This window comes from Mesoplodon densirostris, chromosome 14 (genome assembly GCF_025265405.1).
Source record: "Mesoplodon densirostris isolate mMesDen1 chromosome 14, mMesDen1 primary haplotype, whole genome shotgun sequence".
In the NCBI taxonomy this organism is placed as follows: domain Eukaryota; kingdom Metazoa; phylum Chordata; class Mammalia; order Artiodactyla; family Ziphiidae; genus Mesoplodon; species Mesoplodon densirostris.
The window spans coordinates 72,215,591-72,243,400 of record NC_082674.1 but is presented as its reverse complement, the minus strand read 5'-3'; the positions used below and the strand labels follow the sequence as shown (position 1 = coordinate 72,243,400).

Below are 27,810 nucleotides of genomic sequence, written 5' to 3'. Positions count from 1 at the left end.
AGGTCCTAGGACATGTGCCAAGTAATTACTTGGTGGAGCCATGGCAGAGGAAATTCAAAGGTACCGTGGATTGGATTTCACAAGCATCAAAGTCCTTCCCAACCCTGAGCATCTCAGTACCTGTGGACTGTCCTTCCAGGCTTTGCCTCCACCTTTGTCACTAGGGTTGGGGTATGTTTTGGGGGGATGGATAGATGGATGGGTGATGGGGAATAGGAAGAATGTACAATGGCAAAGCAGTTACTTGGTCCATTCAGATTTGGTCTGCCATTTTAAAATTTTGCCTTTCCTATATACTCATTTGCTTGCCCTAAACTCTGGGCACCTGGAGGCCTTTGCTGTAACTGCTTGTGATCCTCAACATCGTACCCCATCTCATGCAATTGGGTTCTTATAAATGTTATTTGACAGTGATTTTTATCAGGTATCAAGTATTGTCAGGCTCCAATAGTAAGCGAATCTAACTTCGCTGTATGTACAAACGCTAGGTTTGTAAAGCTTGTGGCTGCCTCCCCTCTCTGGGGAAAGACAGAACCTGAATTCTTTTCCAAATTTCAGTGAGATGGAAATTTTGGGACACCCATGAGACAGAGAACCAGTCAAAGGGCTTCACACTTAAAAGTAGCCTTAAAAATTACCCATATGCCAGTTGCACTACTCCCAGCCCCCTGTCAGGTAGCAATCTTCAACTGTTTTGAAAGATCTCTAGCTCTTTTTATCCAATTAAGGACTGAAAGTGATTGACAGAAGGTTTTTGCTCATAGTCTACAGCTGAACTCTTGTGTCAACAGTAAATATTCCAGCAGAAGGAGTGAGGGTTTGATCATTTTACTGCTTTCTGCAGGGCAGACTCTGTGGGCTCATGGCAACATCTAATCTTCAGTGACCCCAGTTGTCACACCCAGGAGTAGGTTTCTCTCTAATCCTTTTCAGAGCTATGAACAGCAGGGAAACATGATTTATAGACCAAGAGGCATTTTCATCATGGGATTTGTGAGCATTTCATATCCCTTTCCTCATTATGGATACACTGCCCATCCTTTGGAAGAGACACTAAGGTGTTGGTCAGATCCTGTTAACCTCATTTACTTCCATGAATTCATGTCAAGTGTATTATGTTCATGGAGGAGATTGTCAAAACCCTACCAAATGGGTTTAGAGGAAGATGGGGCTAACTTCAGATGACTTCTTTAGGCCAGAGGTTTTCCTAGGCACCAGTAATCATCTGATTCTGCTTTCTAAGGCTGCTTCCCTTACTTACAATTCATACATAGAAGCTAAGTCCTTGATGCAAAGGTGTTCTTTACAGCTGTGGGTTTTACCTCAATCTCTGGGCTCCTTGAAAAATAAACTTGGAATATTCTTCTCAACCCTAGTTATTTGAACTCTCTGAGTCTCAGCTCAGTTTATTAACATGATTAATTTGCAGTGGATCTCTATGTCTTATGTCCTTAATACATTGCTTCACACAGGGGCACCAGCTCAGGAAGATTTTGTCTGTTGCAAATTTATGAGGAAGTTGAATATTTATTTTTGGTACTTTTTCACCACCTCCCCAACATCTACCTCCTGATCAGATACCATTTCTTCTTCTTCCTGTCTCTACATTTCCAATGCCATTAAAAAATGGCCCAATTCTCAGCCTGTTTTCCCCTAGTCCTTGCTAAAACAGTGGCTGATGATGGTTTAAGTTAAGGCACCACTTCTCATGAGGTTACTTGTATTTTAATAAAAATCTTTGAAGGGTAAACATTCAAAGTCCTGATTCTCTATGGTTAAATTTTAGGCAGTGTAAAAAATAGTTTTAGATGGAGACGAAGGGAGTTGGGTGGATTACACAGGACATGGGATGAACAGGGCTGTCACTTTTTTTGTTTTTTGCGGTACGCGGGCCTCTCACTGTTGTGGCCTCTCCCGTTGCGGAGCACAGGCTCCGGACGTGCAGGCCCAGCGGCCATGGCTCACGGGCCCAGCGGCTCCGCGGCATGCGGGATGCTCCTGGACCGGGGCACGAACCCGTGTCCCCTGCATGGGCAGGCGGACTCCCAACCACTGCGCCACCAGGGAAGCCCGAGGGCTGTCACTTTTGTTCAGTTACGTGAACATGGTGACAGGCAAGCATAAATGCAGAGATGGCATTCCTGTGCTGGTATGGGGAAAAGGAAGAGAGGCCACTGGTCAGGACATTGTTTTGCCTAGGGAGGAAGAAGATCCAGTACTTTGGTAATTTATTTAAGCTTTTGTTTTTTTTTTTTTGCGGGATAGAGGAGCAAGTAGGGGAGCTCATACTTGAAGCCGAATCCGGCCTCCGTACCCTGACACTGAATTAAATCTCAAGACAGAGTTGTGGGTGAAGTAGAAGAGAATAGCTTTATTGCTTTGCCAGGCAAAGGGGGCTAGAGCAGGCGATTGCCCTCAAAACTCTGTGTCCCTGACCTGGAGAGGGTAGTGAGGAGTTTTATAGTAATCGTTCAAAGAGGAGAGCATGATCAGCTCATGGACATTTCTCTGATTGGTTGGTGGTGAGGTAAGTGGGTGTCAGCATCATCAACCTTACGGTTCCAACTGGTTCTGGGGTCTGCGTGTTTGTGGGTAGCACACCATTAACTTCTCCCACCTAGTGGGGGTTTCAGTATCTGCAAAACAGCTCAAAGATATTGTTATGTGTATCCCTTAAGGGGGAACCAAGACCCTGCCCCAAGGCTGCACTAGCGTTTCTTTTGACTATTCCTCCCTTGTCTCGCATCCCCTCCCTTCTCTAATTAGCAACTGTTTGAACCTGCTCCTTGGAACTCAGGGAAGGTCATGGAGGCTGAATGAAGCCTATTTCCTGTAATCAAGAAATGGGGGACACCGATACAGGCTTTGTGCCCAGGAGCCCACAGGGTCCTGCTAGGGATCATACTCAGTGCAAGGAGATGTGGAAAATCCAGAGATAAGGAATCATGGCCTCTTACTTTCCAAGGGCTCCTACTCTATGTTGTGGGGGAAATCAGACACATTCATTAAGAGTCTGCCCGATTGAAGGATGTGAAAAGAGTTATCACAGAGGTACAACTAACATGCTGGGAAAATGTGTGGTCCATTCTCACTGGGATATCTGGAAGGGCTTCCTGTAGAAAGTGGGATTTTAATTGAACTTAAAAACAATTTGTACTTTGAAAAATTATACTCTTGAAAGAAATGAGTTGAGCAAGCGCCTGTCCTCTGATGGAGGGAGGGAAGTCTGGCCTAGTTGAGTGGAGGCGGGAAGGTGAGTGTTACGCTTAGTCTGGAAAACTCGGCAGGGTCTTCAACCCTACGGGGCTTTGAACGTTCGGTTGACTATTTTCGGTTTTATTCTTCTCGCATTGGGAAGCCATTTAAGATTTAAGCAGGGGAATAATATTCTTAAAGAAAATAACTATGACCAGGATGAATTGAAGGGAGGGAGAAACGACATACTCATTTATCTACAATTTGGGGAAGAGAGGAAGATTATCTCCAATTCATTAGATGTGCATTGTATCAGCAGGAGGGAAATAAGCAGCATATCTTGATACATAAATCCTCCTCCCATATATGCATTCTTTTTCACCAGGGAGCAAGTATTTGGCAGCCAAGTTATCTTTAAAGTAATAATAAGAAAGCTATTTGGAATAAATGTTTCAGAACCATTTGTTACTTTGCACAGACCTATGAGCAAATAGGATTGAGCTAAAGCATTTACAGTGGTATGTGGTTCTGCAGGGGCCGCCACCCTATTATATATACTTATATCTTGGCTAACCTCCAGCTGTTGCCACTGCTATTAGTCAAAGAACTGAAGTGTCAACGAGCTAATCAAAATAGCAAAGTGGGAGTCAAGAGTTTTTCCGCCCGTTTCCTAAAGTCTTAGGAAGATTGTTTCCTTTTTATTCCTTCTATTCAGAACATAAAAGCCTCCCAGACATCTAATCTTTACTAGGTCAAACATTTCAAAAGGCAGTGGGATTATTTTCCAGTTGCTTTTCAGTTTAAGGCAAGTGTTTTAGGGGCTTCCAAAGCCTCCCTCCTGAATCAATTTATGAAAAAAAAACAAAAACAAAAAATGAAAGGCATTATTAACCCAACTACATTGTCTCGGTGTAAAAATCCTAACATATAGCATAGTGGGAAAAGGTTCTGAATCATGACCTAAGAGATGTGAGTTCTAGACCCAGTTTTGTGAATGCATAGCTTGGTGGTTTTGTCAAGTCTCCTATTTAACAGGGAGGGATTCGAATTTTCCTGTATGGTTTCTGTACTATGCAGTAGTAGTGTTCACTATTACTTTTGCCTAAGGAGTTTAGAAAATGGAGAGACACATGATAATGTTGCAGGAAGAGGGACCTCTTCCAGGGCCCAAGAGTGGGCTCCTGTCTACCACTCAGAAAAGAATTTTCTGAGGAGACACACGTGCTGACAAAGCAACAGACTTCATTGGGAAGGGGTGTCCGGGTGCAGAGCAGGAGGGGAGGGAACCCAGGAGACCTGCTCTGCCATGTGGCTCGCAGGCTCAGGTGTTATGGTGATGGGGTTCGTTTCTGGGTGGTCTCCGGCCAGTCATCCTGACTCAGGATCCTTTCTGGTGGTGCACACATTGCTCAGCTAAGATAGGTTCCAGAGAGAAGGATTCTGGGAGGTTGGTAGGACATATGGACAGGAGTCTCCTCTGTCCTTTTGACCTTTCCCTAATTCTTCCGGTTGGTGGTAGTTGGTTAGTTCCGCGTTCCTTACCAGGACCTCCTGTTTTACGACAACTCGTGAAAGTGGTTACTATCGGGCCTGGTCAGGGCAGGCAGTTTTGGGCAGTGGTTTCCCTAAAAATAAGATTGTGGTCAACAATTTTGGGTGGAAGTGATGTGTGTTACTTTTGGGCGAGAACTCACACTGCCAGTGTGAGGCTCCAGAATTCTTTCTCTCTACAAAGATGACTGAGAGAGGTGGCTTTGTCAAGCTGGGGGCAGGAATAAGGAAAACGAAGAGCAGAACTCCTAGGCAGCCCATGATGGGCATGTACAACGAGCGGGAAATGAACCTTTGTTGTTTTAAACCACTGAGATTTGGAGGAATGATTCAAGCTTATTCCTTTTTGTTTGTTGGTTTGTTTGTTTTGCAATATGCGAGCCTCTCACTGCTGTGAGAGGAAGATAATAACAATGACAAGTAGCAAAACCTCTAAAATGGAGACTATACTCCATTATAGCCAATTAATGGGAGTGGGAAGATCGGGCTCACTGTCCAGGACATAGAAATAAAAGCTGAGGATGCTCTGAGGCATCTCTTGGATCTCTATAAGCCTCCATCATTTCTGCTGAGTAGGGTTGACAGATAAAATATAGGCTCTTCAGTTAAATATGAATGTCAGAAAAACAACAAGTATATTTGGAAGATAAGTATGCCCCAAATAGTTCATAGGATCTACTTATACTAAACATGATGACTTATTATTCATGTGGAGTTCAAGTTTAACTGGGTATCCTGTACTTTTAGTTACTAAATCTGACAGCCCTACTGATGAGCCACAATGGAGGCAGTTGAGGAGCGGTACGTGCTGGCTCTCGGACAAGTCAGAAATGGCTCCAGCAGACCCAGGTACAGTATGAACTGCTCTTTGGATGTAGCTCAGAAGCCATGGCCAGCCCTTGACTGCAAGTACTGCCTCGGGTTTCCCTGAGGTGGGGTAAACCTTCCTCTTAATGGCCTTTGGGTAAGTCTGGAAGACCATATCCAAGGGGAGCCCCAAAGTCAGTTTCATCCTCACAACCATGTTTCCAATTCCTGGAATTGGCTGCATGTGACTCACAAGAGCTGAGGAGGTTTGTGGAAATTGGGAGTGTCATAGCTTGAACCCTTTGTAGGTAAAGTTTTGCTGTTGTGAGAGTTTGAACAGGAGCAATGTGAAAGACTCCAGATCCCCAGGTAGATAGAAATATTCCTGTTCTACCTGTGTGTATGTGACAAGTCTCTAATAGTTCAGAGAGCAAGTATCTGGTCTTAGAAAGACTGATCCAAGCTTGGATGTTTCTGGTGACAAGGCAAGGTCCTGAGTTTCAAGTTCACCTTTTATGGCTGAGGAGACAATAAGGTGGTCAGAAGGGAAATCATGGAGGAGACCTTGGCTTTATCCATTGTGCAGGCTTGTATATGTGGTTCTATGTAGATTGTGTTTCAAAGGTGGAGCTTGTTTACAACTATGAACATTCTCCGATGTGCTTTTTGGACCTTCATTCCCAGAGCGAGAGCAGTGCCGAGGCTCTAGAAATGCCCTGGATATTCTGAGCTGTCAGTGGCATTTCCCAGGTACTGTTGCCTTGGTGCCGCTCCTTGAAATGTCCAGAGGGATTATCATCTGTCTTGTGGCGGGTCCTAGCATTGTGAAAGGAAGCTGCTGCACCGGGCTCAGAGGATTTCGGATGTGGTGGGAGGAGGAGTAGTACTACGACTCTAAATTGTATCACAGCATATCTATTCCATCTTGAGAGTGGGGTTGGGGGGTTATGAAGGGGGGCTTTTATTGTACTTTTATACATTGTACCCTTGAAACTAATTCAATTTTTTAAAATTAATTAATTTATTTTGGGCTGCATTGGGTCTTTGTTGCTGCTAGCGGGCGTTCTCTAGTTGCAGTGAGCAGGGGCTACTCTTGGCTGTGGTGCACGGGCTTCTCATTGCAGTGGCTTCTCTTGTTGCGGAGCATGGGCTCTAGGCACGCAGGCTTCCGTCATTGTGGCACGTGGGCTTGGTAGATGTGGCACACGGGCTCTAGAGCGCAGGCTCAGTAGTTGTGGCGCGCGGGCTTAGTTACTCCGTGGCACGTGGGATCTTCCCAGAGCAGGGCTCGAACCCATGTCCCCTGCATTCGCAGGCATATTCTTAACCACTGCTCCACCAGGGAAGCCCAATAATTCAGTTTTTTATAAAGAGAAGATTCCTAATGTTATTCCAAAATTTTAAAAATATGTAGTTGGATAACACTATGAAACATTAACTGATATATTCTTTTATTATTTCTCTTTGCTCCCTGGATCTTTTTCCCCATCCAGTCAGCTAGGCACTGTGAGTTCACTGCATTAGGAAGGTAAAGACTCAGCAGAAATGAGGGAGAAAAAAAGAAAATTCTCAGCTTTGGAATGTTCACAATGGAGGCCACAGTAGAACAGGTGAGAATTCTGTGAACAAAAAATAAATGTCGTCTCAAATGCAAAAAAGTATTCTCTGCACTGGGAGGCAGGAGAGGGAGGGAGGGAAGGACTGAAGGAGAGAGATCAGTGTGGCCAGGGACATGAAGACTGTGCTTGAGGACGATATGCCCAGGAAGAGAATCAGAATCTGGAGAAGATTCAGCCTGCACGTGATCATTGCCTCCAGCCAGCCCCCTCATCTCAGACGTCGGGAAATTCAGAGAGAGAGTGGGAGTACGTCAGGAGGGCCACGCGCATAGTCTGTGTGGCAGGGGTTGTGGCCATTCCCTATTTGTGAGGAGTCCCCAGCAATTTGCAGCCTCTTCTGGAAAATGCTGGCGGACGTCTCTAGTGCTTATGTGAAAGCTTGTTCACAAACCTTGAAAGATACAGATGTAGATGACAGGTAGATGCATAGATAGAAAAATGTAATTAAATAAAAGCTCCAGGAAAGGTTTGGAAAATGCCCTTTATTGCATAGGACGCTTCTATTGTCATATGATGTTAGACTGAGGGCCGGTCCCTTCATCCTCCTTCAGACCACGGCATTCTGTCTGCTACTCTCCCGAGGGTCCTTTCTTCTCCCTGGAAGGGATAAAGCAAATGAGGTAGAACAGGAAGAGACAAGCAGCACTCCAAGCTCTGCTGGTCAGGGTTACCCTCCAGCATTGCCTTAAAGCTCAGAGTCACACACACCACAGGGAGCTTGGCTCCAGATCAACGACCACGCAACGGAGGTTCTGGAACATTTCCATATCTCGGGGGACCTCATTTCCACGTGACTCTCTTTCATATTCCCCTTTGTCACAGAAGGCTAGGTCCAGTGGTCCGGGTGAGATCTCGGCTCAGGCCCAAGGCTCTCAGACCTCAAAGTTGTGGTCCTGCAAGGGCCCCTGTCCTCTCTTGAGACCACTCCTGGCTCTCTCTGCCGAGAAGGAGCTGCTGGCAGTACGTCCTCTAAGAGTTGAGGTCCATCGTGCAGACCCTGAGAAAACGCCTAGGAAAAGGCTCCACCTTCTTGTTGACGTCAACAGAGGTCAACGCCTTTGGTAGTGCTGGGCGTGTCCCATCGGATGCCACTGCAGAGCCATTAGGTCAACCAGCACATGTGTGCGGCCCCTTCCCTTAGACTCCTCTGGGCCCTCGTGACATAGGCTCAGAAGACTGCCAGCCTCAAGCCTTACCTCTTCCAAGGCCACACCGTCTCCAGGATCTTCTGTCCCATGAATCTCAGTTGCTGTGTAGAACTCAAAAGAGAGAAAAGAGCCTGCCTGCGGGGTCTCTTCGGGCTGGGGCCTTCTACCTTCTCTTCCTCGTCCTCCTCGTCGTCCTCGTCCTCCTCGTACTCCTCATCCTCAGAGGTGGTCTCGGGTTCCACACTGCCCTCCTCCTCAGGGGTGCTCCCGGATTCCACATTGCCCCTCAGCTGGGCCATGGTGAGATGAAAGACACGGCAGCTGAAGCCCTCCAGGACGCCGAACTTCACGTGCTGCTGGAGGATCTCCAAGGTGGGGAAGACCCGGCAGCAGGCCATGCACCTGAAGCCGGTCTCCATGGTCACCATCCAGTCCGGTGTCTTGGCCCTGGGTCTCTCCTGGACTGCAGGTGACCCTGATGGGCTGCCTGGCTCTGCCCTTTCCTCATACTCTTTCTCCTCCCCAGTGGGCTCACTGTCAGACAGGAGGCTTTCGGGAACACATCAGAAGAGGTGTCAGTGGCTACTGCGCACACATCCTCAGAAAGGGTCACTTCTTCTATCGTCAGCTGCTTTTCAGGCAACTCCAAGGGTTTCTTTGTCTTCCAGGAGACAGCGACACCCTTGTTCACTTGTACCTGCATGTAGTATATTTTCATGCCCCTTTCCTCTTTGTCTGGGTGCAGATCGTTCTTACAGGGTGAAGAGGGTGAGGAGGAGACACAGTGTGATGGGGGAGCGGTCTCCCCTTTTTCCTGAACCTGGGCTAGGGGTGCGGTAGGCTGGGTAGTGTCTCGATGTGATCTCCGGATTCCTGAAAAAGGAAATTAAAAACATAATAACATGCATGGGCCATGCCGGAAGCTGAGGGAGCAGGTGTGGTAGACGAGAGAGGGACATTTGCATGACGTAGCTATGTCGTGAGCTTGGTATCTGTTGGCCGTAGGATGGAGCGGTGTATCTGGTGTCATCTGTGGGCTTTTCATGTGCGTGGGGGGATTACTGGAGCGGTGTCTGTATACAGGGGTGTGGAGTATGGTGGTGAGGGCTGTGGTATGTGAGGGATGCGGCTGGATGCGTGTATGACGAGGAGTGTGATTTTGGGAATATCGGTGGTGCATTCCTTGTGGAATGGGGCTGTGGTGCTTGGGGTTTCTGTGTGCTCTCAGAAGGGCTGTGCCTGGAGGGCAGATGTATGTGTGAGCTGTGTGGACCTGAGCTGGATGGTCCTGCTCTCAGGCTGGAGGTGTATGATGCAGAACTCTGTCCTTCTCTGGAAGCAAAGGCAAAGACAAAGCCTACATTTTCCTCTGAAGATGCTTAATCTGGTCCCTCTTCCCTCCACCTCAAGCCCAGACCTTTCCGGCCCCTGCTCCTTGACTTCCCCACCATGGTAGTACCAGGATTCACATACACCCCCAGACTCAGCTGGGATCCACGCCCTCGTGACAGCTCAGCCATCCTTCCCAGGCTCCTCCACAGAGCCCTCATCACCTCTGATGACCCTGGGTTTCCTCTCAGCCTCCCTGGGATCTGTGTGCCTCCTGCCTCACAGCCAAGCACCCCCTCACTTGAGGAGCCCCGCGCCCTTACCAGCGTAGATGAGCTTGCGCGGAGAAGAAGCACAGGAGAAGAATGTAGAGGCAGAGGAGACCTCCCCTGCCCCTGGGCTGCAGCCTTGGTCCACCACAGTGGATCCAAGGTGAGGGGGATCTTCTTGTGACTTAGAGATTCCTGAGGGAAGAATGAAAGGCTCAGGGTGGGTTCATCAGTCCTCTGTCCAGAAGTATTTACCGAGTGTCTGGCACGTGTCAGGTGCAGTGAATACACACAGTTGAGAGTGTGGTTCCCAGTGGATCCTCCAGTATTTAATTCCAATCAGTACTTACTCTTTCACTGTCTTGTTGGTACTGTAGGCCTTGGTGGTGACTGTGAGTATGTGGGAAGAGTGAGTGATGTGTATCAGTTAAGTCTGTGAAAAGTGTGGGGTTGGCATGGGGAGCACGGTGCAGATGTGTCTTATCTGTGTCTGTGGCCTTTGTGTGCATGGTTTCTGTTCACAAGTCAGGAATTCTGGGACATGTAACTTTTCCTCATTACATGGTGTGGCTTGTATTTATGGTGTGTGTTCATTCACCAAGATTCAGTAAGCAGCTACTCCTATGTATCTGGCACTCTTCCATTGTTCTAGTCTCTGGTAATGGTGCACATTCTAGTAGGGGAAGACACAGACTAAACAAAAATACAATAAATATATAATACCTGAGCTGGTGCTAAGTATATAAGGGTTGCCAGACTTAGCGAACAAGAATACAAGGCACCCAGTTAAATTTCAGTTTCAGATAAACCCAGAATAATATTTTAGTGTAAGTATTCCCATGCAGTATTTGGTCTTACTTAGTTTTAGTGTAAGTATGAGCCATACAATATTTGGGACATACTGATACTGAAAAATTACTTGTTCTTTATCTGGAATTCAAGTTGAACTGGATAGCCCATATTTTATCTGGCAACCCTGACATGGGTTAGTGAGACTGTGGTTTACTGTGGTTTGTAGAAAGCAGGTCTGGCATTACTCAAGAATGTGTTACAAGTGTGGTGTGTATGACACGTGACTGGTTCTTATAGAGGTATTTAGCGATGGCTGAAGTTAGCTGTGTTTGTGCGAGATTTGAGGAGATACATATATGTATATAGTGTGTGTGTGTGTCTATATACATATCTCATCTCCAGCGTTTGGTGTTGGAGGAGAGGATTGTGATACAGGTGGGTTGTATGAGAACGTAGTACAGGAGGGATCCGTGTATATACCTCCATGTGCTGTGTGTGGTTTACTAAGGAAGTTATATGTGGGGTGTGTGATATTTTTGCTGTATCAGAGTGTACATGGGTGTATAAGTTAACTGTCTCATAAAACACCCCTAACAAGAATTCTGTATACACTCTTACGTACACTGAGTGTCAGCCAGGTCCAGGCAGGGTGACAAGAACTTTACCACGCAGACTTTATATGTGGTAAGCACTCTACCCCCATTCATCCTGCACTTCTCTGCACTACCACACACACACACACACACACACGGACACACACACTAACACCCACACTCACACACCCACACACACACACAGGAACATAGAGCAAAATATTCTGAATGGTCAGGGGCAGTCATTGCCTTCCCCAGCCTGTCCCAGCCACTGCCTGGAAATCTGCCTGCTCTCTAGAGCTCCATTCCCAAGGCCCATCCTACGGTCTCCAGGGCCCTGGGCCTGGTAGGAGCTACTGGGCTCTAATCTGGGGCAGAGGCCTCTAGCTGGAGCTCTGGGGTGACCACCCCTCTCCCAGGGCAAGCTACTCGCCTACATTTAATGCACGCAGACACCCCGTGGCCCGTGGCTCTCAGAGCTCCCCCCAGGACCCTGAGGCCATTTCTCACCCCCGCCCACGCGGTCTCAGTCTCTGGAAAACCCTTCCCTTCCCTTGATCTCCTTTGGGAAATTCTTCCTGTTGAAGGAATAAAACCTCCTTGCTTTCAATATGACACCATCCCTAGACAAACAATCTTCTTTCGAAGTGCATTCCACTTGTCAAGATATTTTTCAACAGGGCCTTCAACTCATGGGGCTTCTCTTTCCACTTTGGTAAAAGAGGCCAAGCAACTCATGGGTCTCTCTCAGCATCCTTGCATCCTTCACATCCCCCACCTCATGACCCCAGGGAAAGATCCAAGAGCATAAGAGAGAAATCGGGGACTGAGAAAAGCTGCACCTCTAGTTCTGTGCAAGCAGGATGCAGCCTGCTGTGAGTCCGACAAAGCTCCAAGCCCGGCTGCCCCAGGAGAGAGTCCTCAGACCAGCAGAGCTGACCTCCCATCTCCCAGGGGGCATCTGGCCGTTCTGTGCCGTCTCACACCACAGGGACCCTCCGGATGGATACGGCAGCATCAGTGAGACAAGGTCTCTCGCTCCCTGCTTCACAGGTGACACGTTCTCAGTCCCCCGCTTCCTAGAGAAGGTTCAGTTTGGCAGAAACCCATGTGCCCCAGACAAGCTGCCCCCCACATACCTCCTCCGTGCTCGGCAGTTTCCTGGGACTCTTCATTTTCCAGATGTTTCCTCTTTTGTCGCCGTTTCATGGTACCAACTAGAAGTCTCCCTTAGAAGATGCCTCAAGAGATGTCCAACTCCTCCTCTTCCCTACAGGTTGGCCCTTGTTGGCTCTTGGGCAATCCGTTGAAATGATTCAATACAAACAAAAATAGTCAAGTCTCCTAAATGGCTGAAAAACTTGTGCCACTTAGTGAACCAGCAGAACTGCCTAGTGCTCACCAGGGCTGTTATGTTTGCAAGGTTGCCAGGCACACAGCGGAATTCTGTGACCTCAGTGCTGACATCAGAGCATTCGGTGGACCTGGGTTGAGCACAGTGTCTGCAATAGCACAGGCCCCATTTTCAAGAACAATTCCGTTTTCCCAGCCGAACCTTTCCCGTGAAAGGGGAAGGTTCATACCATATCTATTATAAATTGTATCATGCCATGTCTGTTATAAAATTCACATTTTGATTGGACATCTTTGAATGTCTTTTCTAGAGAGATTTAATATGAATATTTTAAATGGTCTCCAGTTTCCCTGTGGATTATTGACATTTTAAACTCTGCACTTCAATTTTCCCTCAATACGTGTAATTTTGTCACGGCTATTTCTGTACTTAAAGATGAGGAACTATATAATTGATTTCTTCACTTTTTCCCCATCTCTTTCCAAGGTACTGCATTTGATTGTGTCTTATGAATGAGTGAAAAATGCTAGTCTTTGAGTCAGGACATTGGGCCCTTTACCAAGTAACTCAACCTATCTGGGCTTCAGCTTCTGTATGTGCGATCAAGAGGCTTGGACTAGCTGACTTTTCAAATGCTGTGTTTCTTTGATTCACTCTCACTTACTGATCTGCTCCTTAAGAAGAGGGTCTGTTCTCATAAAGTAACAACAGTCTTTTCCTAACCTTGGGTTGGGCGGAGTTTAACTGTTCGTACTCAGTTTGTTAGTTATATTTCCTTCTACGTATGCTTAGCTCTAAATAATTTATGTGGCTCTTCTGACAATTTTTAGATCTTCTTTTTTTCTTATTTTCTTTTACAGTTTCTAATTTGTTATCGCCAGTGTAGAGGAGCCTGATTGATTTTTAAAATGTATTGATCTTGTATGTGTGTGCCTTGTTGAACCGTCTTACTAGTTCCTGCTAGTCTATCTGTGGGTTCTTTTGGGTCTCCTAGATAAATGAGCATATTAAATGTAAATAATGTGTTCTTTGGATAAAGTTTATTTTATTTTTTTATTAGTTTCTGCTTTATAACAAAGTGAATCAGTTATACATATACATCTGTTCCCACAGCCCTTATCTCATGCATCTCCCTCCCTCCCACCCTCCCCATCCCACCCCTCCAGGCGGTCACAAAGAAAGGATTTTTAGTAAAAAAAAAAAAAAAAAGCTAGATGCATGGAGGTTCCCTGGGGGAAAGAGCTTGGGAGCATGGGTTTTGGGCATACCTGTTTCTAAGGCAGACAGTTCTATGTATGGAATGAAAAAATACAAATTTTGAAGTTGTATACAGAAATGGTATCTAAAGCTATGGGAATGAAAGAGGTTGCTTATGGTGAATGTATAGTGTGAGACAAAGCAACTACAACACTTAGGAGCTGGGCAGCGCAGGGGGAGCTGGCTAAGGGGACTGAAGAGTTGGCAGAGTTGGTGGAAAACCAAGACAGGATAATGTCAAGATTGCCCACAAAAGTCTTTAAGGTGGAGGCAGTCAGCTGAAAGTGTAGATGAGGACTTGAAAGGTCCACTGGATCTAGCAACATGAATGGCACTAGTGACCTTAGCAAAACCACTTTTTTCTTTAATAGGGTCTTGGCTCAAATATTTACAGACTGGTTTTTCACCTCCATGAATGTCCAACAGGACATTTGATAGTGTGTTGGACGCTGAATTTGGGATGTCCTTCATTGTATGTGATGCCCCATGCATTGCAGGATGTCAAATGTCATAGCACAATCCAGTCATTGAGATGATAACACATGCAAACATTAATTACTCTGATTGAGAACTATTGCTGCTAAGACATCAGAGAATTGGAATCCCAAAATCCAAGCCAAGCCATAGTTTTAGCAGCACACCTGGGAATGGAAATCCACAAAGTCTTCCTGGAAGGGGTGGAATGGAACAAGTTTAATCAGGACAACAGCCTCACTTAGGTGTTTATTTGTTTTATGGAAGAATTCTACAAGCAGAATCCTAAAGTGAACATTTTTCAGAGTTCTGCCGTTGTTTCTGATGAGACACTTTCCATATAAAAATATAGTTCCGGAGAAATAAGGATGTTAGGAGACCTTAGATTCAACATACCTATAAGATAAGACCTATAACACATGCATTGGTATTGCATCTAATGGTGGTGTCATTGATGCCAGTAACAATAGTTATCATTTACTGAGCTGTTGTGTAAGTGGCTGGGTTGAGATTCCCTAGAAGCTGCTTGAGACAAGGACCCAGATGCACATGATTTTTGAGAGTGTGCTCTTTAAGGTAAGCCTGTAAGGGAGTCAGGGAAGCAGAAGGAATCATCGAAGAATGAGCGCTCAGATAAATTCATGGCCTGACTCACAGGGTGCTCTGGAGGGATTATACTGCAGAGTTGTCCCACTGTCCCACTTTGAGGCAAGAGGTGGGACTATGGTAGCCCTAGGCCAGTCAGGCATTGGTTGCCGCCTCCAAGCCAAAGTCGTTAGGCTGGTGGGCAGGGAGGCAGGGTGAATCACTCTGGTGTGCCTGTGCCTGCTAGCTCCTTCATTCACACCAGCTGGAGAATGGATGATGAATTAAGGGTAAAGGGGACCTGGGTGGGGTGCTCACAGTCTTTATTACAATGCCAGACACCTAACATATATTATTTCCCTTTTATTTTGAAACAATCTCAAATTTACAGCAAAGGTGCAAGCATAGTACAAATGGCTTTCCCTCTCCTCCCAACCATTTGAGAGTAAGTAGCTGACCTAATTCTCCATCATCCTTGAGTACTTTTTTAATGATTTACAGAATTTTATTATTTAAAAAAATTTTTTTTAATTGAGATATAATTGACATATGACATTATATTAGTTCCAGGTGTGCAACATAATGATTTCATATATATTGCAAAGTGATCACTGTAAGAAGTTAACATCTATCAACACATAGTTATTTTTTTTCCTTGTGATGAGAACTTTTAAGATATATTCACTTAGCAACTTTCAAGTATACAGTACAGTATTTTTATAGTCACCATGCTGTACATTTACATCCCCAGGACTTACTTATCTTGTAATTGAAAGTTTGTACATTTTAATCATCTTCACCCATTTTGCTCACCCTGCAAAAAGCACTTTTGGTGGAATAACAGGACAGAATCCATGTTGGAGTAGGTTGGAAAACAAATGGGAAGTGAGGAAGTGGATACTGGATGTGTAGCAACTCCACAAAGAAGCTCAACTCTGAAGGGGAGTAGACAGCATGAGAGATGGAAGATGAGATGGAGGTTGTGTTTGAGTGTCAGCAGAAGGATCGAGTGGAGAAGCTGAAGAAGTAGGAGAGGGGTTAAGGATGACCACAGGATGGAAGTCTAGGAGCAGGGAGGACGGATCCATTCTTGAAATACACTTCGGTAGGAAATTAGGGGGGAAAAAATTGTACCACCTCAGAGTCCAGAGAAATGGAATTTAGAAAGATGTAATATAAGCAAAGGGCAACAGAATTGCGTGGCTCTTTTTAATGAGAACTTGGAAAACTCCTACTGGGACTAACTATGCACGGAATCCATTCCCACCTGCATAATCCAAGAAAGACTAATTACTCAGAGTGACTTCAATCAAGAGGGTAATACTAAATAAATAAGGAGCCACTGTGTCTTTATTGTAGCTTTATATGGAGCCCTGGTCATCGTATCGGCATCACCAAATTGTGAACACTGGAGCTTCTTACTCCAAGATGCAAGTCTTGATGGTTTCTATTCGAAGCCAAAAGAGAGATTGATTTCTGTGGAAGACTGAAACAGATGACCACAAATTCTTTGGGCTCCTTTCATCAAGAGGTGGGGTCCATTTCTCCACCCCTTGACTCTGGGCTGCCTTTGCTGGTGCTTTGGACCACAGAATGTGGCCAAAGTGCTCCTTCCAAGGCTAGCCCTGAACGGAGGTGCCCCATCAGCCAGCCAGCACCAGCCGCCAAGGGTGTGAATAAGGCCGTCCTGGACCACCCCGCTCAGCCAGCCTGTGCTGAATGAAGGAAGCCACGTGAGCAAGCCTTGACCATATACATGTTAGAATAAATCGTTGTGTTAAGCCACTGGCGTTTGAGGCAGTTTGTTACGCAGCTATAGTTACCTGGAACTTTGCCTGTCGGGGGAATTTCCCATCTGGCTAAGCCACAAGAATTTTCTTGCCAGCTGCACCGAGGGACACCCCAAGTGGTAACGTTCATTGCCCTCAAGTGTGTTTGTTCTCCGACCTACTTCTTCCTACCTGTTACCATCTCTGTATTGGGAATACCAGCGTTTATTCCTTTAAATGCCATTTATCTTTTAAAACCGATTTTAGTTTCGTCCCCTTCCAAGTGGAGTTGCCTGCCCTTTGGACTATGAGACGTGCAAAGCCCCGCGCAATGCCTGGATGTTCAGTAAAGAACATCCGACCCGACTGCTCTAGGTACCAAGCGGGCGCCTCTCCAGACTGACTCAACCCCGCTCCTACCTGTTCCCCGCTAACGCTCTGGGCTGTCACGCAGGGAACCTCCATCTGCCCTGGGGATCTAGGACTTTCGATTTTTTTTTTTTTTTTTTTTTTTTTTTTTTTTTGCTGTACGCGGGCCTCTCACTGCTGTGGCCTCTCCCGTTGCGGAGCACAGGCTCCGGACACACAGGCTCCGCGGCCATGGCTCGCGGGCCCAGCCGCTCCGCGGCATGTGGGATCTTCCGGGATCGGGGCACGAACCCGTGTCCCCTGCATAGGCAGGCGGACTCTCAACCACTGCGCCACCAGGGAAGCCCCTTTCGATATTATTGATACTATTATTCGAACGTGGGCGGCGTCCCTGCCTCGCCTCTGGTTCGGCGCCAGCTCGGCCGGTCGGAAGGACCCTCCGGCACCCCCCGGCCCCGCCCCTACGCAGCGCTTCCGGTGCCCCGCCCCCCGCGGGCCGGGGTGACGGGCGGGTCGGCTGCGTGCGCAGCAGGACCGGACTGTGGGTCGCACGCGTCCTTGCCCCACGGGCCCGCGCGCTGCTTGGCCGCGACCGGAAGCCTCAGGTGCGTGAAACCGGAGGCGGGGGAAGGCGGGGCAAGGCGGGGCGGGGCAGGCAGCGTGGGCCCCGAGGACAGGCAGCGGGCGGGGACCTGAGACCCTGGGGCGGTGCGCACGGCTGGCGCTGCACGCCCTCAAGTGTCCGGTCAGAGCTTGGGAAGACCTAGCTCCACGGTTAGGAACGGATTATCCGGAACACTGGAGGGTCAGAAAATTAGACATGTTGGGTGCCAGCCCTGTGCGCGCCCACCGAGAAGCAAAAAGGCGAAATCAAACAGGCACACGGCTGTCCTGAGACTGGATAAGTTAAGTACTAAGAGGTGGCAAGATGGCAAGATAAAACTTGGGGAGGATTTTTTGAAGGCGCTGGGCCTGCCTCGGAGGGTAGGTGGGGTCCTGTTATTTTTTGCTTTCTGTTCGATGATGGAGAAGCAGGTTTGGTAAATGCAAAGTGGTGGTAGAAGTGTCCCCCCAACCCCTGAACATGGAAATATGATTGTCCTCTGATTCAAAAACGATAAAAATTAATAATTAAAAGGTAAGAGTAGAGATATGCCAAGTTAAAGAGAAAATTTTATCAGGCTTTCAGGACTTGACAGTATCCTGACAACTAAAAAAAGACTGTACATCATGCAGCTGGAGGTCTGATCTGTTTTTGAAGCATGGAGTAAAAGAGAGGTGCGCCTGACCGGATGAATCCAGGCCTCCTCTGGGAGAGACAGGGTGTCCTGGCGTTAACAGTGGGATCTCTCCGGAGCCCAGGAGCTGAGAGGCGCTTTCCTCAAGGCTCATTCCACCAGACAGTGAAGTCGTATAACTCCATCCTTTTGTCCGGATTCAGTACTCACCAAGCAAACTTATGATGAGAGGGTAGTTGGACAGGCCGATCTGAATATCCGGTTGATAGCCTATAGTTCTCTTTGTAAATTAATAAATTGGGGTTTTCTCAGACATCCCTGTGTTCCCACTTTCTCTCACTCTGTGTGTGATTCTTTCTTGTCCTACGAGGCTCAGTGGAAATGTTACATCCTCACAGGGTCCTATTTGTTTATGTGTTCAGGTGCCTAGAACAGTTTCTGGCACATAGTAGGCACTCAGCCTAACTCCCTCGACTTTCAGTCTGCTTCTCTCTTTTTTTTTTTAATTGGAGTATAGTTGCTTTACAATGTTGTGTTAGTCTATGCTGTACAGAAAAGTGAATCCGCTATACGTATACATATATCCCCTCTTTTTTGGATTTCCTTCCTATTTAGGTCACCACAGAGCACTGAGTAGAATTCCCTGTGCTATACAGTCGGTTCTCATTAGTTACCTGTTTTATACATAGTAGTGTATATATGTCAGTCCCAATCTATCCCACCCCCCCTTTCCCCCTTGGTGTCCATAGGTTTGTTCTCTACATCTCTGTTGATATTTCTGCTTTGCAAATAAGGTCATCTGTACCATTTTTCTAGATTCCACATATATACGTTAATATACGATATTTGTTTTTCTCTTTCTGACTTACTCTCAGTCTGCTTTTTTGGTCACTTTTTTGATGAAGCCTAGCCTGACAACCCTATATGAAATTGCAGCCTGGGGACTTCGCTGGCGGTTCAGTGGTTAAGGCTTGGTGCTTCCACTGCAGGGGGCATGGGTTCAATCCCTTGTAAGGGAACAAAGATCCCACATGCCTCGTGGCCAAAATAAATGAATGAATAAATAAATAAATAATAAATTAAATTAAATTAAATAGCAGCCCAGTTCCTCTCACATACACGTTTCCTACGTTCCCTTTCCTTTTTCATATGGTCCTCATCACCTTCCTGGATTTGGTTTACTGATGAATCCCAAGTGCCAAGAACAATGTCTGTTGCGTAGTAGATGCAAGCTCTCTTGAATTAATATCTTTGCTGTGTTTCACTCACACCGTATCCACAATGCCTGGATGAATACAGATATTTTGAGCACTATTAATACATTAATTGGATCAATTCTGGAGCCCTTAGTTACCATCTCTTCAGCTCTGTGCCATTGGCTGCTGGTAGCCAAAGACTCTTAAGTTCAATGCAGTCAAAACGGACCAGTTATCTTCACCCCATATCTCCTCTTCCTATGAAATCTGTCCTAGGAAATGTCACCTCTTTCCACCCATTTCCCAGGCCAGAAGTCAGGGTATGCATAAAATGAATAAAAGAGGTAACATCCTGTGTACTTTCTATGTGCCAGGCACTCTTATAAGCACTTTACATGTATTAGTTCATTTAATCCTGATATGAGTCCTGTCATTACCCACATATTACAGATAAGGGATCTGTGGCACAGAAAAGTCAACTAATCTGCCTTAGCTGGGAAGAGACAGAGTTGGGATTTGAATGCTGGCTCGTAATCATACCATAAAGGACCCTTGACTTCTTTCTGTCACCCTCACTGAACCAATGACCAAATAGCAAGATTCTCCCTGCTTAAATCTCTAGGCAATGTCTCTGAAGTATACATCTGTAAAACTCTTCAGCACCTCCTCATCACCCTCAGGGTGAAGTTCAAGTATTTAACATGGATCTTTTTGGCTGGAGGCTTGTGGGATCTTAGTTCCCGGACCAGGGATCAAACCCATGCCCCCTGCAGTGAAAGCACAGAGTCCTAACCACTGGACCACCAGGGAAGTCCCTAACGTGTATTTTAAGTCTCTTCATAATCTGATCTCTACTTCTGCCTCCTTATCTCTTGCAGCTCCCCATTCCTGCACTCTTAAATACCAGCCAATTGAATTAAATTCTTCGAATTCTTTGAATGGGTCTTCTTTTCCTCCAAGCTATTGTACTTTGTTGGAATACTTTTCCTTACCCCTTCTATGTCTCAACTTCAATGTCACTTCCAATCATGAGGTTAAATGGCCTTCTAATGTACTTACCCTGTCATAGCACTTATGACACCGTATTTTAATTATCACCTTCCTTGGTTTTTAGTGTCTCCCACTAGATAGTGAGTTCCTTGAAGGCAAGGACCAGTCTGTGACCTTAATGTTCTCGTGTCCATCCCTTCTCAGTGTCTGCTACCCTCATTCAGGCCCTCATTATCTCTAACTGGGACAACTGCATGGGTCGGTTAAACCGTCTCCCTGCCCCTAGTCTATCTGTTTTTAATCCATGCTCAACACTGCCAGCAGAAGCAGTTTTGTATAATGGCTGACTTAACACTTTCCCACTTAAAACACCTCACTAGATCCAGCTGCTTTTAGAAAAAGGCCAAATGCTTTAGAATTACATGAATTTGTCTCCTCCCCTTCTTTATTCTACCTTGTGCCTAGTAGGCACTCCATAAACATTTGTTCAGTGAAGGAGGGACTGTATCAAATTTGGTCAAACAGAACCAAGAACAAAGAGTTTAACCAAAGAAACGGCATCTGGCTGCAGAGGCTTCCTAGGACAGCACAGCCAAAGATTTCAGTGGAGCTGGAAGACTGGTAGTGGAACTCCTTTGAGGAGGGAGTCCCCAAGACATGCCTTACTGTTGGAGGACTCTCTGTCTTTGCATTTGCCTGGAACATGCTACACCCATCAACGTGGTAAAAAACATCAGATTTCGAGACTCAGTTCAAGTAACCCTTCCTCTGTTACACCTCTCCTGACCTTTCTAGATAGAGTGTAAATTGGTTCAGCTTTTCTGTAGCATAATTTATCAAGATATGTCAAGAGTGATGAAAATATGAAGACTTGTTACCCTAGGAATTGTGCATCTAGGATATAACTACAAAAGAATGTGGCCTAGTTCTGGGCTTTAATAACCCAGTCCTTCCCAGGTCTTTAACCTAAAGGAAAATTATGACCATTCTAAGAACTGAAATCGGAATAGAATGGTTTCTTTACAACCATAACTAGTCAAAATACTTCATTATTATAGCTAGTATTTTCAGCCTTTTCATCAGCACTGCTAACACAAATAATGTGTAAAGTGTCAAAACATAATAAAATTGTTCCTAGCCTTTCTATTTAACCTTGCTACTCTGACCACCTCTCCCCTGACTTCAGGGGGTCCATCCTAATTTAATATTGATCTAAATAAAACAGGCTGCCAGTAAACATGTATCTCAAAGTTAAATAGGAATTATTTTTAATGTACTACAAGGACATAATTAAAGCTTTTCAGACAGATGTTCATGAATACATTGTTAATATAGAAAAACTAGAGACCATCTCAACTTACAAACTGAGAGATTGGTTGAGTAAACGGTGGTGTTATCTTGACAATGGAATGTAACACGACATTAAAACGGATGTAAAAATAGGTTTAACATTGAATGAAATGAGTATGGTTCCACTTTTGGTGGGGAAAAGTGTGTGTGTGTATTTTACACATGCACATAAAAAAAATGGGTACACACTGAAGTGTTAATTGGGATTATCTCCGGGTGGTCATGTTATGGTTTCTTTTATTTTGCTCTTTTTGCTTGTCTGTATTTTCTCATTTTTCTCAAATAATGTGTATTACCTGTGAATTCAAAATAATTTGTTTGTCTTTGAGATATATTACATAATGTATTTTCAGCTTTATTATTTGAAAAATCTGTGCCCTTATTCCACTTCAACTAAAACAGTTTGAGGTTTGTCTGATTTATTTCCTTTGAGTACCCTGTTGTACAATTTTTGCTAAAGACTAATGATAAGGCTAAAAGGCAAGAAAAGCAACCAGACTGGATACTTAAATAAGTTTGGATTAAATAACCAAGAACTGATAGCTACAAACTAGAATTTAATTTTCTTTTTCTCAATCATTAATTTGTTTGTCTTCCATTTTTAAAAGCATGCTGATCCCATTTTCAATGAAGAATTGCTTCCAGTTACTTTGTAACCTCAAGGTCCCAGCAGCTGGTTTTAAAGACACAGTTAAAAGTGGGCTCATTTTACAGTCAGTTTCCAATGATGTTTACCAAAACCTGGCTGTAGAAGACTGGATCCATGACCATATGAATCTAGAAGCCAAGCCGGTTCTTTTCTTTTGGAGGAATTCTCCCTCTGTTGTAATTGGTCGGCATCAGAACCCTTGGCAGGAATGTAACCTGAATCTGATGAGAGAAGAAGGTGTAAAACTAGCTCGGAGGAGAAGTGGAGGAGGAACAGTCTACCATGATATGGGTAACATCAACTTGACTTTTTTTACAACCAAAAAAAAGTACAATAGGATGGAAAATCTAAAATTAGTTGTTAAAGCTCTGAAGGCTGTCCAGCCGCAGCTGGATGTGCAGGCTACCAAAAGGTTTGACCTTTTCCTTGATGGACAGTTTAAAATCTCAGGAACAGCTTCCAAGATTGGCCAGACCGCTGCTTATCACCACTGCACTTTGCTATGCAGTACCAATGGGACCTTCTTGTCATCTTTGCTGAAGAGCCCTTACCAAGGGATCAGGAGCACTGCCACTGCGAGCACACCTGCCTTAGTAAAAAATCTTATGGAAAAAGATCCCACTCTGACCTGTGAAGTAGTGATAAATGCTATTGCCACAGAGTATGCTGCATCTCATCAAATCGATAATCACATTCACCTAATAAACCCAACAGACGAGACACTGTTTCCTGGAATAAACAGCATAGCCAAAGAACTACAGGCCTGGGAGTGGATATATGGCAAAACTCCAAAGTTCAGTGTAAACACTTCCTTCAATGTGTTATATGAACATTCACACTTGGAAATTAAAGTATTCCTAGACATAAAGAACGGAAGAATTGAAATCTGTAATATTGAAGCACCTGACCATTGGTTGCCGCTGGAAATACGTGACAAGTTAAATTCAGGTTTTATTGGTAGTAAATTTTGCCCAATTGAAACGACTGTGCTTACAAGTATATTACATAGAACATGTCCAGAAGATGATGAACTACACAGTAAATGGAATATGCTCTGTGAAAAGATTAAGGGAATAATGTGATTCCAAGTAAATTTCTTAATATTGACAGTTTCAATGAGAGAATTTAAAATGTCTACAGTACATTGTATGTCTCTTAAAATAAAAAAGATCTAGTCTCCTTCAGTAACTTCTCCCTATTTGAAATTGTCTATCACCTATCCTAGTCCATATTTTCCACTGACCTCTAAGATACTCTCTCTCTGTCTTTATTGATTTTAATACCTGGCTGCATCTGTATTTCACCTCCTTTCTCTGTTACCATCTTGGGGTTGTATACCATATGGGACACTCTGACCTCAGAGTGAGTTCTCTTTCTTACCACTAGGGAATATAACCCCAGCTTCTTGCCACCTGATACCTTAAACTCTAAAATTCTCCCATTTCATTGTTTCCTTATCCTTCCATCCTCTCCCATTAAATCAAGCTTATTGCACTTTTCTAAGCCAATAACTTTTCCTCGGTCTCTTGCTTCAACTCCACTTCTTACCAGCATTGTCATTTGTTTCTCTTGACCTGTCATAGCCACCCTTTTTTTTTTTCCAACAATTGATTTCCACTCCTATACCCAGATGGCAGGCAATGCTAGAAGAAAATTCACATCATCTATAGTTTTCAACTTGTATTTCTTTGTTCTGTTGGTGCCAGATTCGACTCACCCGTTGACTCCCCCTCATTCTTCAGAGGCCTTATTCATAAATGTTCCCACTCTTCCTAAGCTCAGAATTCCATTACTCTTGATCTGGTCGCAAACCTTGATTTATAACTTGAGAGAGTGGAGGCTTTCAGAAATGAGCTCCTTCACCACCCCCGTGTTCTCTACTTCAACTTTTCTCATTTCATTCAATCTCAAAGAATTGGCTTGAGAATTGGCTTGTGGCTTTTTCCTCTCCAGCTTGTTTGTGCTTTGTATGTACTGTCAGTTATTTATCTCCTTTATCTTGCCTAACTCTCTCTCGACTTTTACTGGATCTTTAGCCTTAGTGAATAGACATGCTCATGTCTCCCCTTTCCCGAAGACTCCTGCTCAAGGCTTTACTCTGTTTATCTCCTACTCTGTTTATCTCCATCACTTCATTGCCAAACTTCTTCAAAGGGTACCACCACTGCCAACCATTTCCTGTCTCTACAGTTCACTCACATACTCCTCTTATTTCTACAGTAGTTCCTACATGTTTATTGAGTGTCTACTCAGGTACTTTGCTAGTTGTTGGATGTTCATGGTGAGTGAAAGCGACATGCTCACTGAGCTTAAGAACTGACAGTTTATAGTAGTGGTTTCAAACTTTTTAAAAACTGGAGTAAAAAATGTATTTTGTACTGTGCACCAGCACACACATATGTTGCCTATACCTAACAAGTTTCACAATACGATGCTTATCCTTTACTACTTACTTATCTGATATTTTATATTCAATTTTATTTCTTTAAAAATTGACTTTATGACCCATTAATAGGTCAAGACTTGAGTTTTTTAAAACTAGGGAAAGAAATCAGTAAATGCTTACAAAATGAGAAAAGTATGAAAGAAAAGTCCAGGCAGTTAGACAATACGGGCTCCCTAGCTAGAGCGATCAGGGACCTGACATTGAAGCTGAGCCCTGAGGAATGAGAAGTGGAGCAGGCAGGAGAGTAATACGGATTTACCGGTTATCTATTGCTACGTAACAAGCCACTCCAAAACTTGGTAGCTTAAGATAACAACAGTCATTTATTCAGTCCAAGATCAAGGTGACAGCAGGTTTGGTTTCTTCTTCTTTTTTTAAAAAATTATGTTTTAATTTGGCCACACCTGGCAGCTTGTGGGATCGTAGCTCCCTGACCAGGAATTGAACCTGGGCCCTAACAGTGAAAGCGCCAAGTCCTAACCACTGGACCGACAGGGAATTCCCAGGTTTGATTTCTTCTGAGGCCTGTCTCCTTGCCACCTTACAGGTGGCAACTTCTTGCTGTGCCCTCACATAGTCTTTCCTCTGTGTGCGTATCTGTGTCCAGATGTCCATTTCTTATAAGGACACCAGTCATATTGGATTAGGGCCACCCTAAAGACATCATTTTAACTTATTTCTTTGAAGACCTTATTTCCAAATATGGTTACATTCTGAGGTACCAGGGGCTGGGATTTCAACGTGTGAATTTCTTGGGGGGGGGCGGCGGTTTGCACAATTCAACACATAACAGGGGTTTCAGGACTCAGAGACCTTCAGACATCTTCGCCTGAAACAACCAGTGTTTGGCTATCACATTAATTTCAGTCCTCTTAGGAGATCTTCTCCTTTCATGTATCTCAGTGAATCCAGATCCCATCCTTGTTTCTGAGTGGCTGTGGGGAGCAGGGGTGGACATACAGGGTTTTGCTGCAGCTGGTTATCTCAAAATGGGAGCAGGGTAAGGGAAGGGGATTTTTCAAGTTGCTCCTGGGACAAACACAGGTGCCAGGCTAGCTGTTCTTCATTTGAGGCAGGTTTCATGGGCAGGCCCCATTGTTCTTTGCAATATTAAATACCAAGTAAACAAAATTCTGAAGGGGTTGTTCATGGGCCCGTTTTTAAGCACTACATTTGTCACAACAACTGAAAATTATTTTCTAAGAAAGGTATAAAAACCCTGACATGATGTGCTTGGTGCCATAAAGCAGCCATGATTTTCTGATACCCTTTGTTTCTCGAGAGAGAGGACGACATCAGGTGAAGGCTTCAGGTTCCAAAAGGGAAATCTGACGGGCATTCCTGGAACACATGGATTAAAGGCATGTCTTGCAGGTCGATTCTGCAGAACTTTCTGTATGTCTGCATATGAGGATGAAGGGGAGGGAGGAATCAAGAATGACTCCTAGATTTCTTACTTAAGCAACTGGACGGATGGGGGTACATGGGAGCAGTGGGGGAGTGTGTATCCAAAGTTCAGTTGGGACCTGTTATGTTTGAAATGCTTGTGTTTCTGAGGTGCCAGGTGAAATACCAAATAGGCAGCTGAATATGTGAGATTCGAATTCCAAGAAGTCTTGGCTTAATAGGAGTTGACAGCATGTAAATCGTATCGTATATCATGAAAATGGATAATTGTGGACTTTTGTAATTCATCTAAAGTTTAAAGGTTTAGCATCCAAGACCCCCATGTTTGGGGAATCCTCCAACTTACAAATCTTGGTGGGAGGTGGAGCCCACCTTTTGGAGGAGGCCATCAAGAGGATGTGACCGCCAGCTGTCCTTCAAACTGGACCCAGGCAATCAGAGGCTCCTAACCTCCTCCCCTGTCCTTGGAATGTATGTTCTGCCCACTGTTCCTGTACCAGGAGTCCACCAGGTCTGGCTTAACTCAAGCTTTCCCCTGTTGCCATGCAAAGCAGGCTGCCACCGTAAGGGCATTAGAGAAGCTGAGTACCATTTATGGATACCCTTGTCCAACATACAGTGACTGGGGAGTCACATTTTAAAGGTCATGATATGCAAGTGTAAAACAAAGAATGTTGCCCACCATCCAGCTCTACAAGGCTCAAGTCATTAGCCACTGCAGTCGCTGACTGATGGTGCACCCTGAAAGGAATTCAGGACCAAAAACAGGATGAGAACGTATATGCTTTGGAAAAACGGGCCCCTTAGATAGTTAGATACATCTCAGGAAGATTTTTAAAAGGAATTCAGGACGCAAAACAGGATGAGAATATATATGCTTTGGAAAAACGGGCCCCTTAGATAGATATATCTCAGGAAGATTTTTAGAGAACCCAGATTCTTGCATCTTCGCATACACAGAAAAAGCACTAACATCAGTAACTAATATATCTGTTCCTCATGACCAGCACTAACCTTCTGCTGAGATGTATACTTGACTGCACGGTTTCCCTGGCCAAAATTACATATATACTGGCTTCTCCCCCTGTGTCTTGGGGAGCAGTCCCCTCTGGGCTACCAAGAGGCTGTTTCCCAAGCTATAGTCCTCACTAAGTTTTCCGAATAAAACTGAAACTAACAACTCTTATGTTGTGCCTTTTTCTTTCAGTCAACACAAGATTGGGCGAAGGACCATGACACTGATGGAGGTTCTGTCTCTCCTACAAGCTACAACCAGCAGAGTCGGTAGAAAGGAAGAATGAAACATTAAGGCAGCAGATTGAATTACTCACAGGTAAAACCCACCTTGGCCAGACGGACTGAAGTACTATCCCAGGCTTTAAGATACTTGAGTGATCAACCAGTAGGGCCTGCTGCCCCACAG

General features: G+C 44.9%; 1 protein-coding gene across 5 annotated transcripts; it reads left to right on the top strand.

Annotated features, from left to right (window-relative positions):
• Window positions 1-27,682, top strand: LIPT1 (lipoyltransferase 1). 5 transcript variants are annotated; one of them, XM_060118041.1, is made up of 2 exons: window positions 1-60; window positions 22,494-23,709. In XM_060118041.1, exons 1-2 carry the CDS (start codon window positions 41-43, stop codon window positions 23,614-23,616), a joined length of 1,143 nt encoding a protein of 380 aa, XP_059974024.1. In that variant the 5' UTR covers window positions 1-40; the 3' UTR covers window positions 23,617-23,709. The 5 variants fall into 5 exon arrangements, 4 of the variants coding, with proteins under 4 accessions (XP_059974024.1, XP_059974027.1, XP_059974025.1 ...); XM_060118044.1 differs by lacking the exon at window positions 1-60 and adding an exon at window positions 7,085-7,163; XR_009534410.1 differs by lacking the exons at window positions 1-60; window positions 22,494-23,709 and adding exons at window positions 17,600-17,716; window positions 27,595-27,682.
• Window positions 27,683-27,810: the final 128 nt, after the last annotated feature.

Excerpts from the sequence above, each read along its gene's own strand:
- LIPT1 (XM_060118041.1), top strand. The coding sequence starts at position 41 with ATGGCAGAGGAAATTCAAAG. Across the intron at positions 61-22,493 it reads ATGGCAGAGGAAATTCAAAG|CATGCTGATCCCATTTTCAA; the intron begins GTACCGTGGATT and ends CATTTTTAAAAG.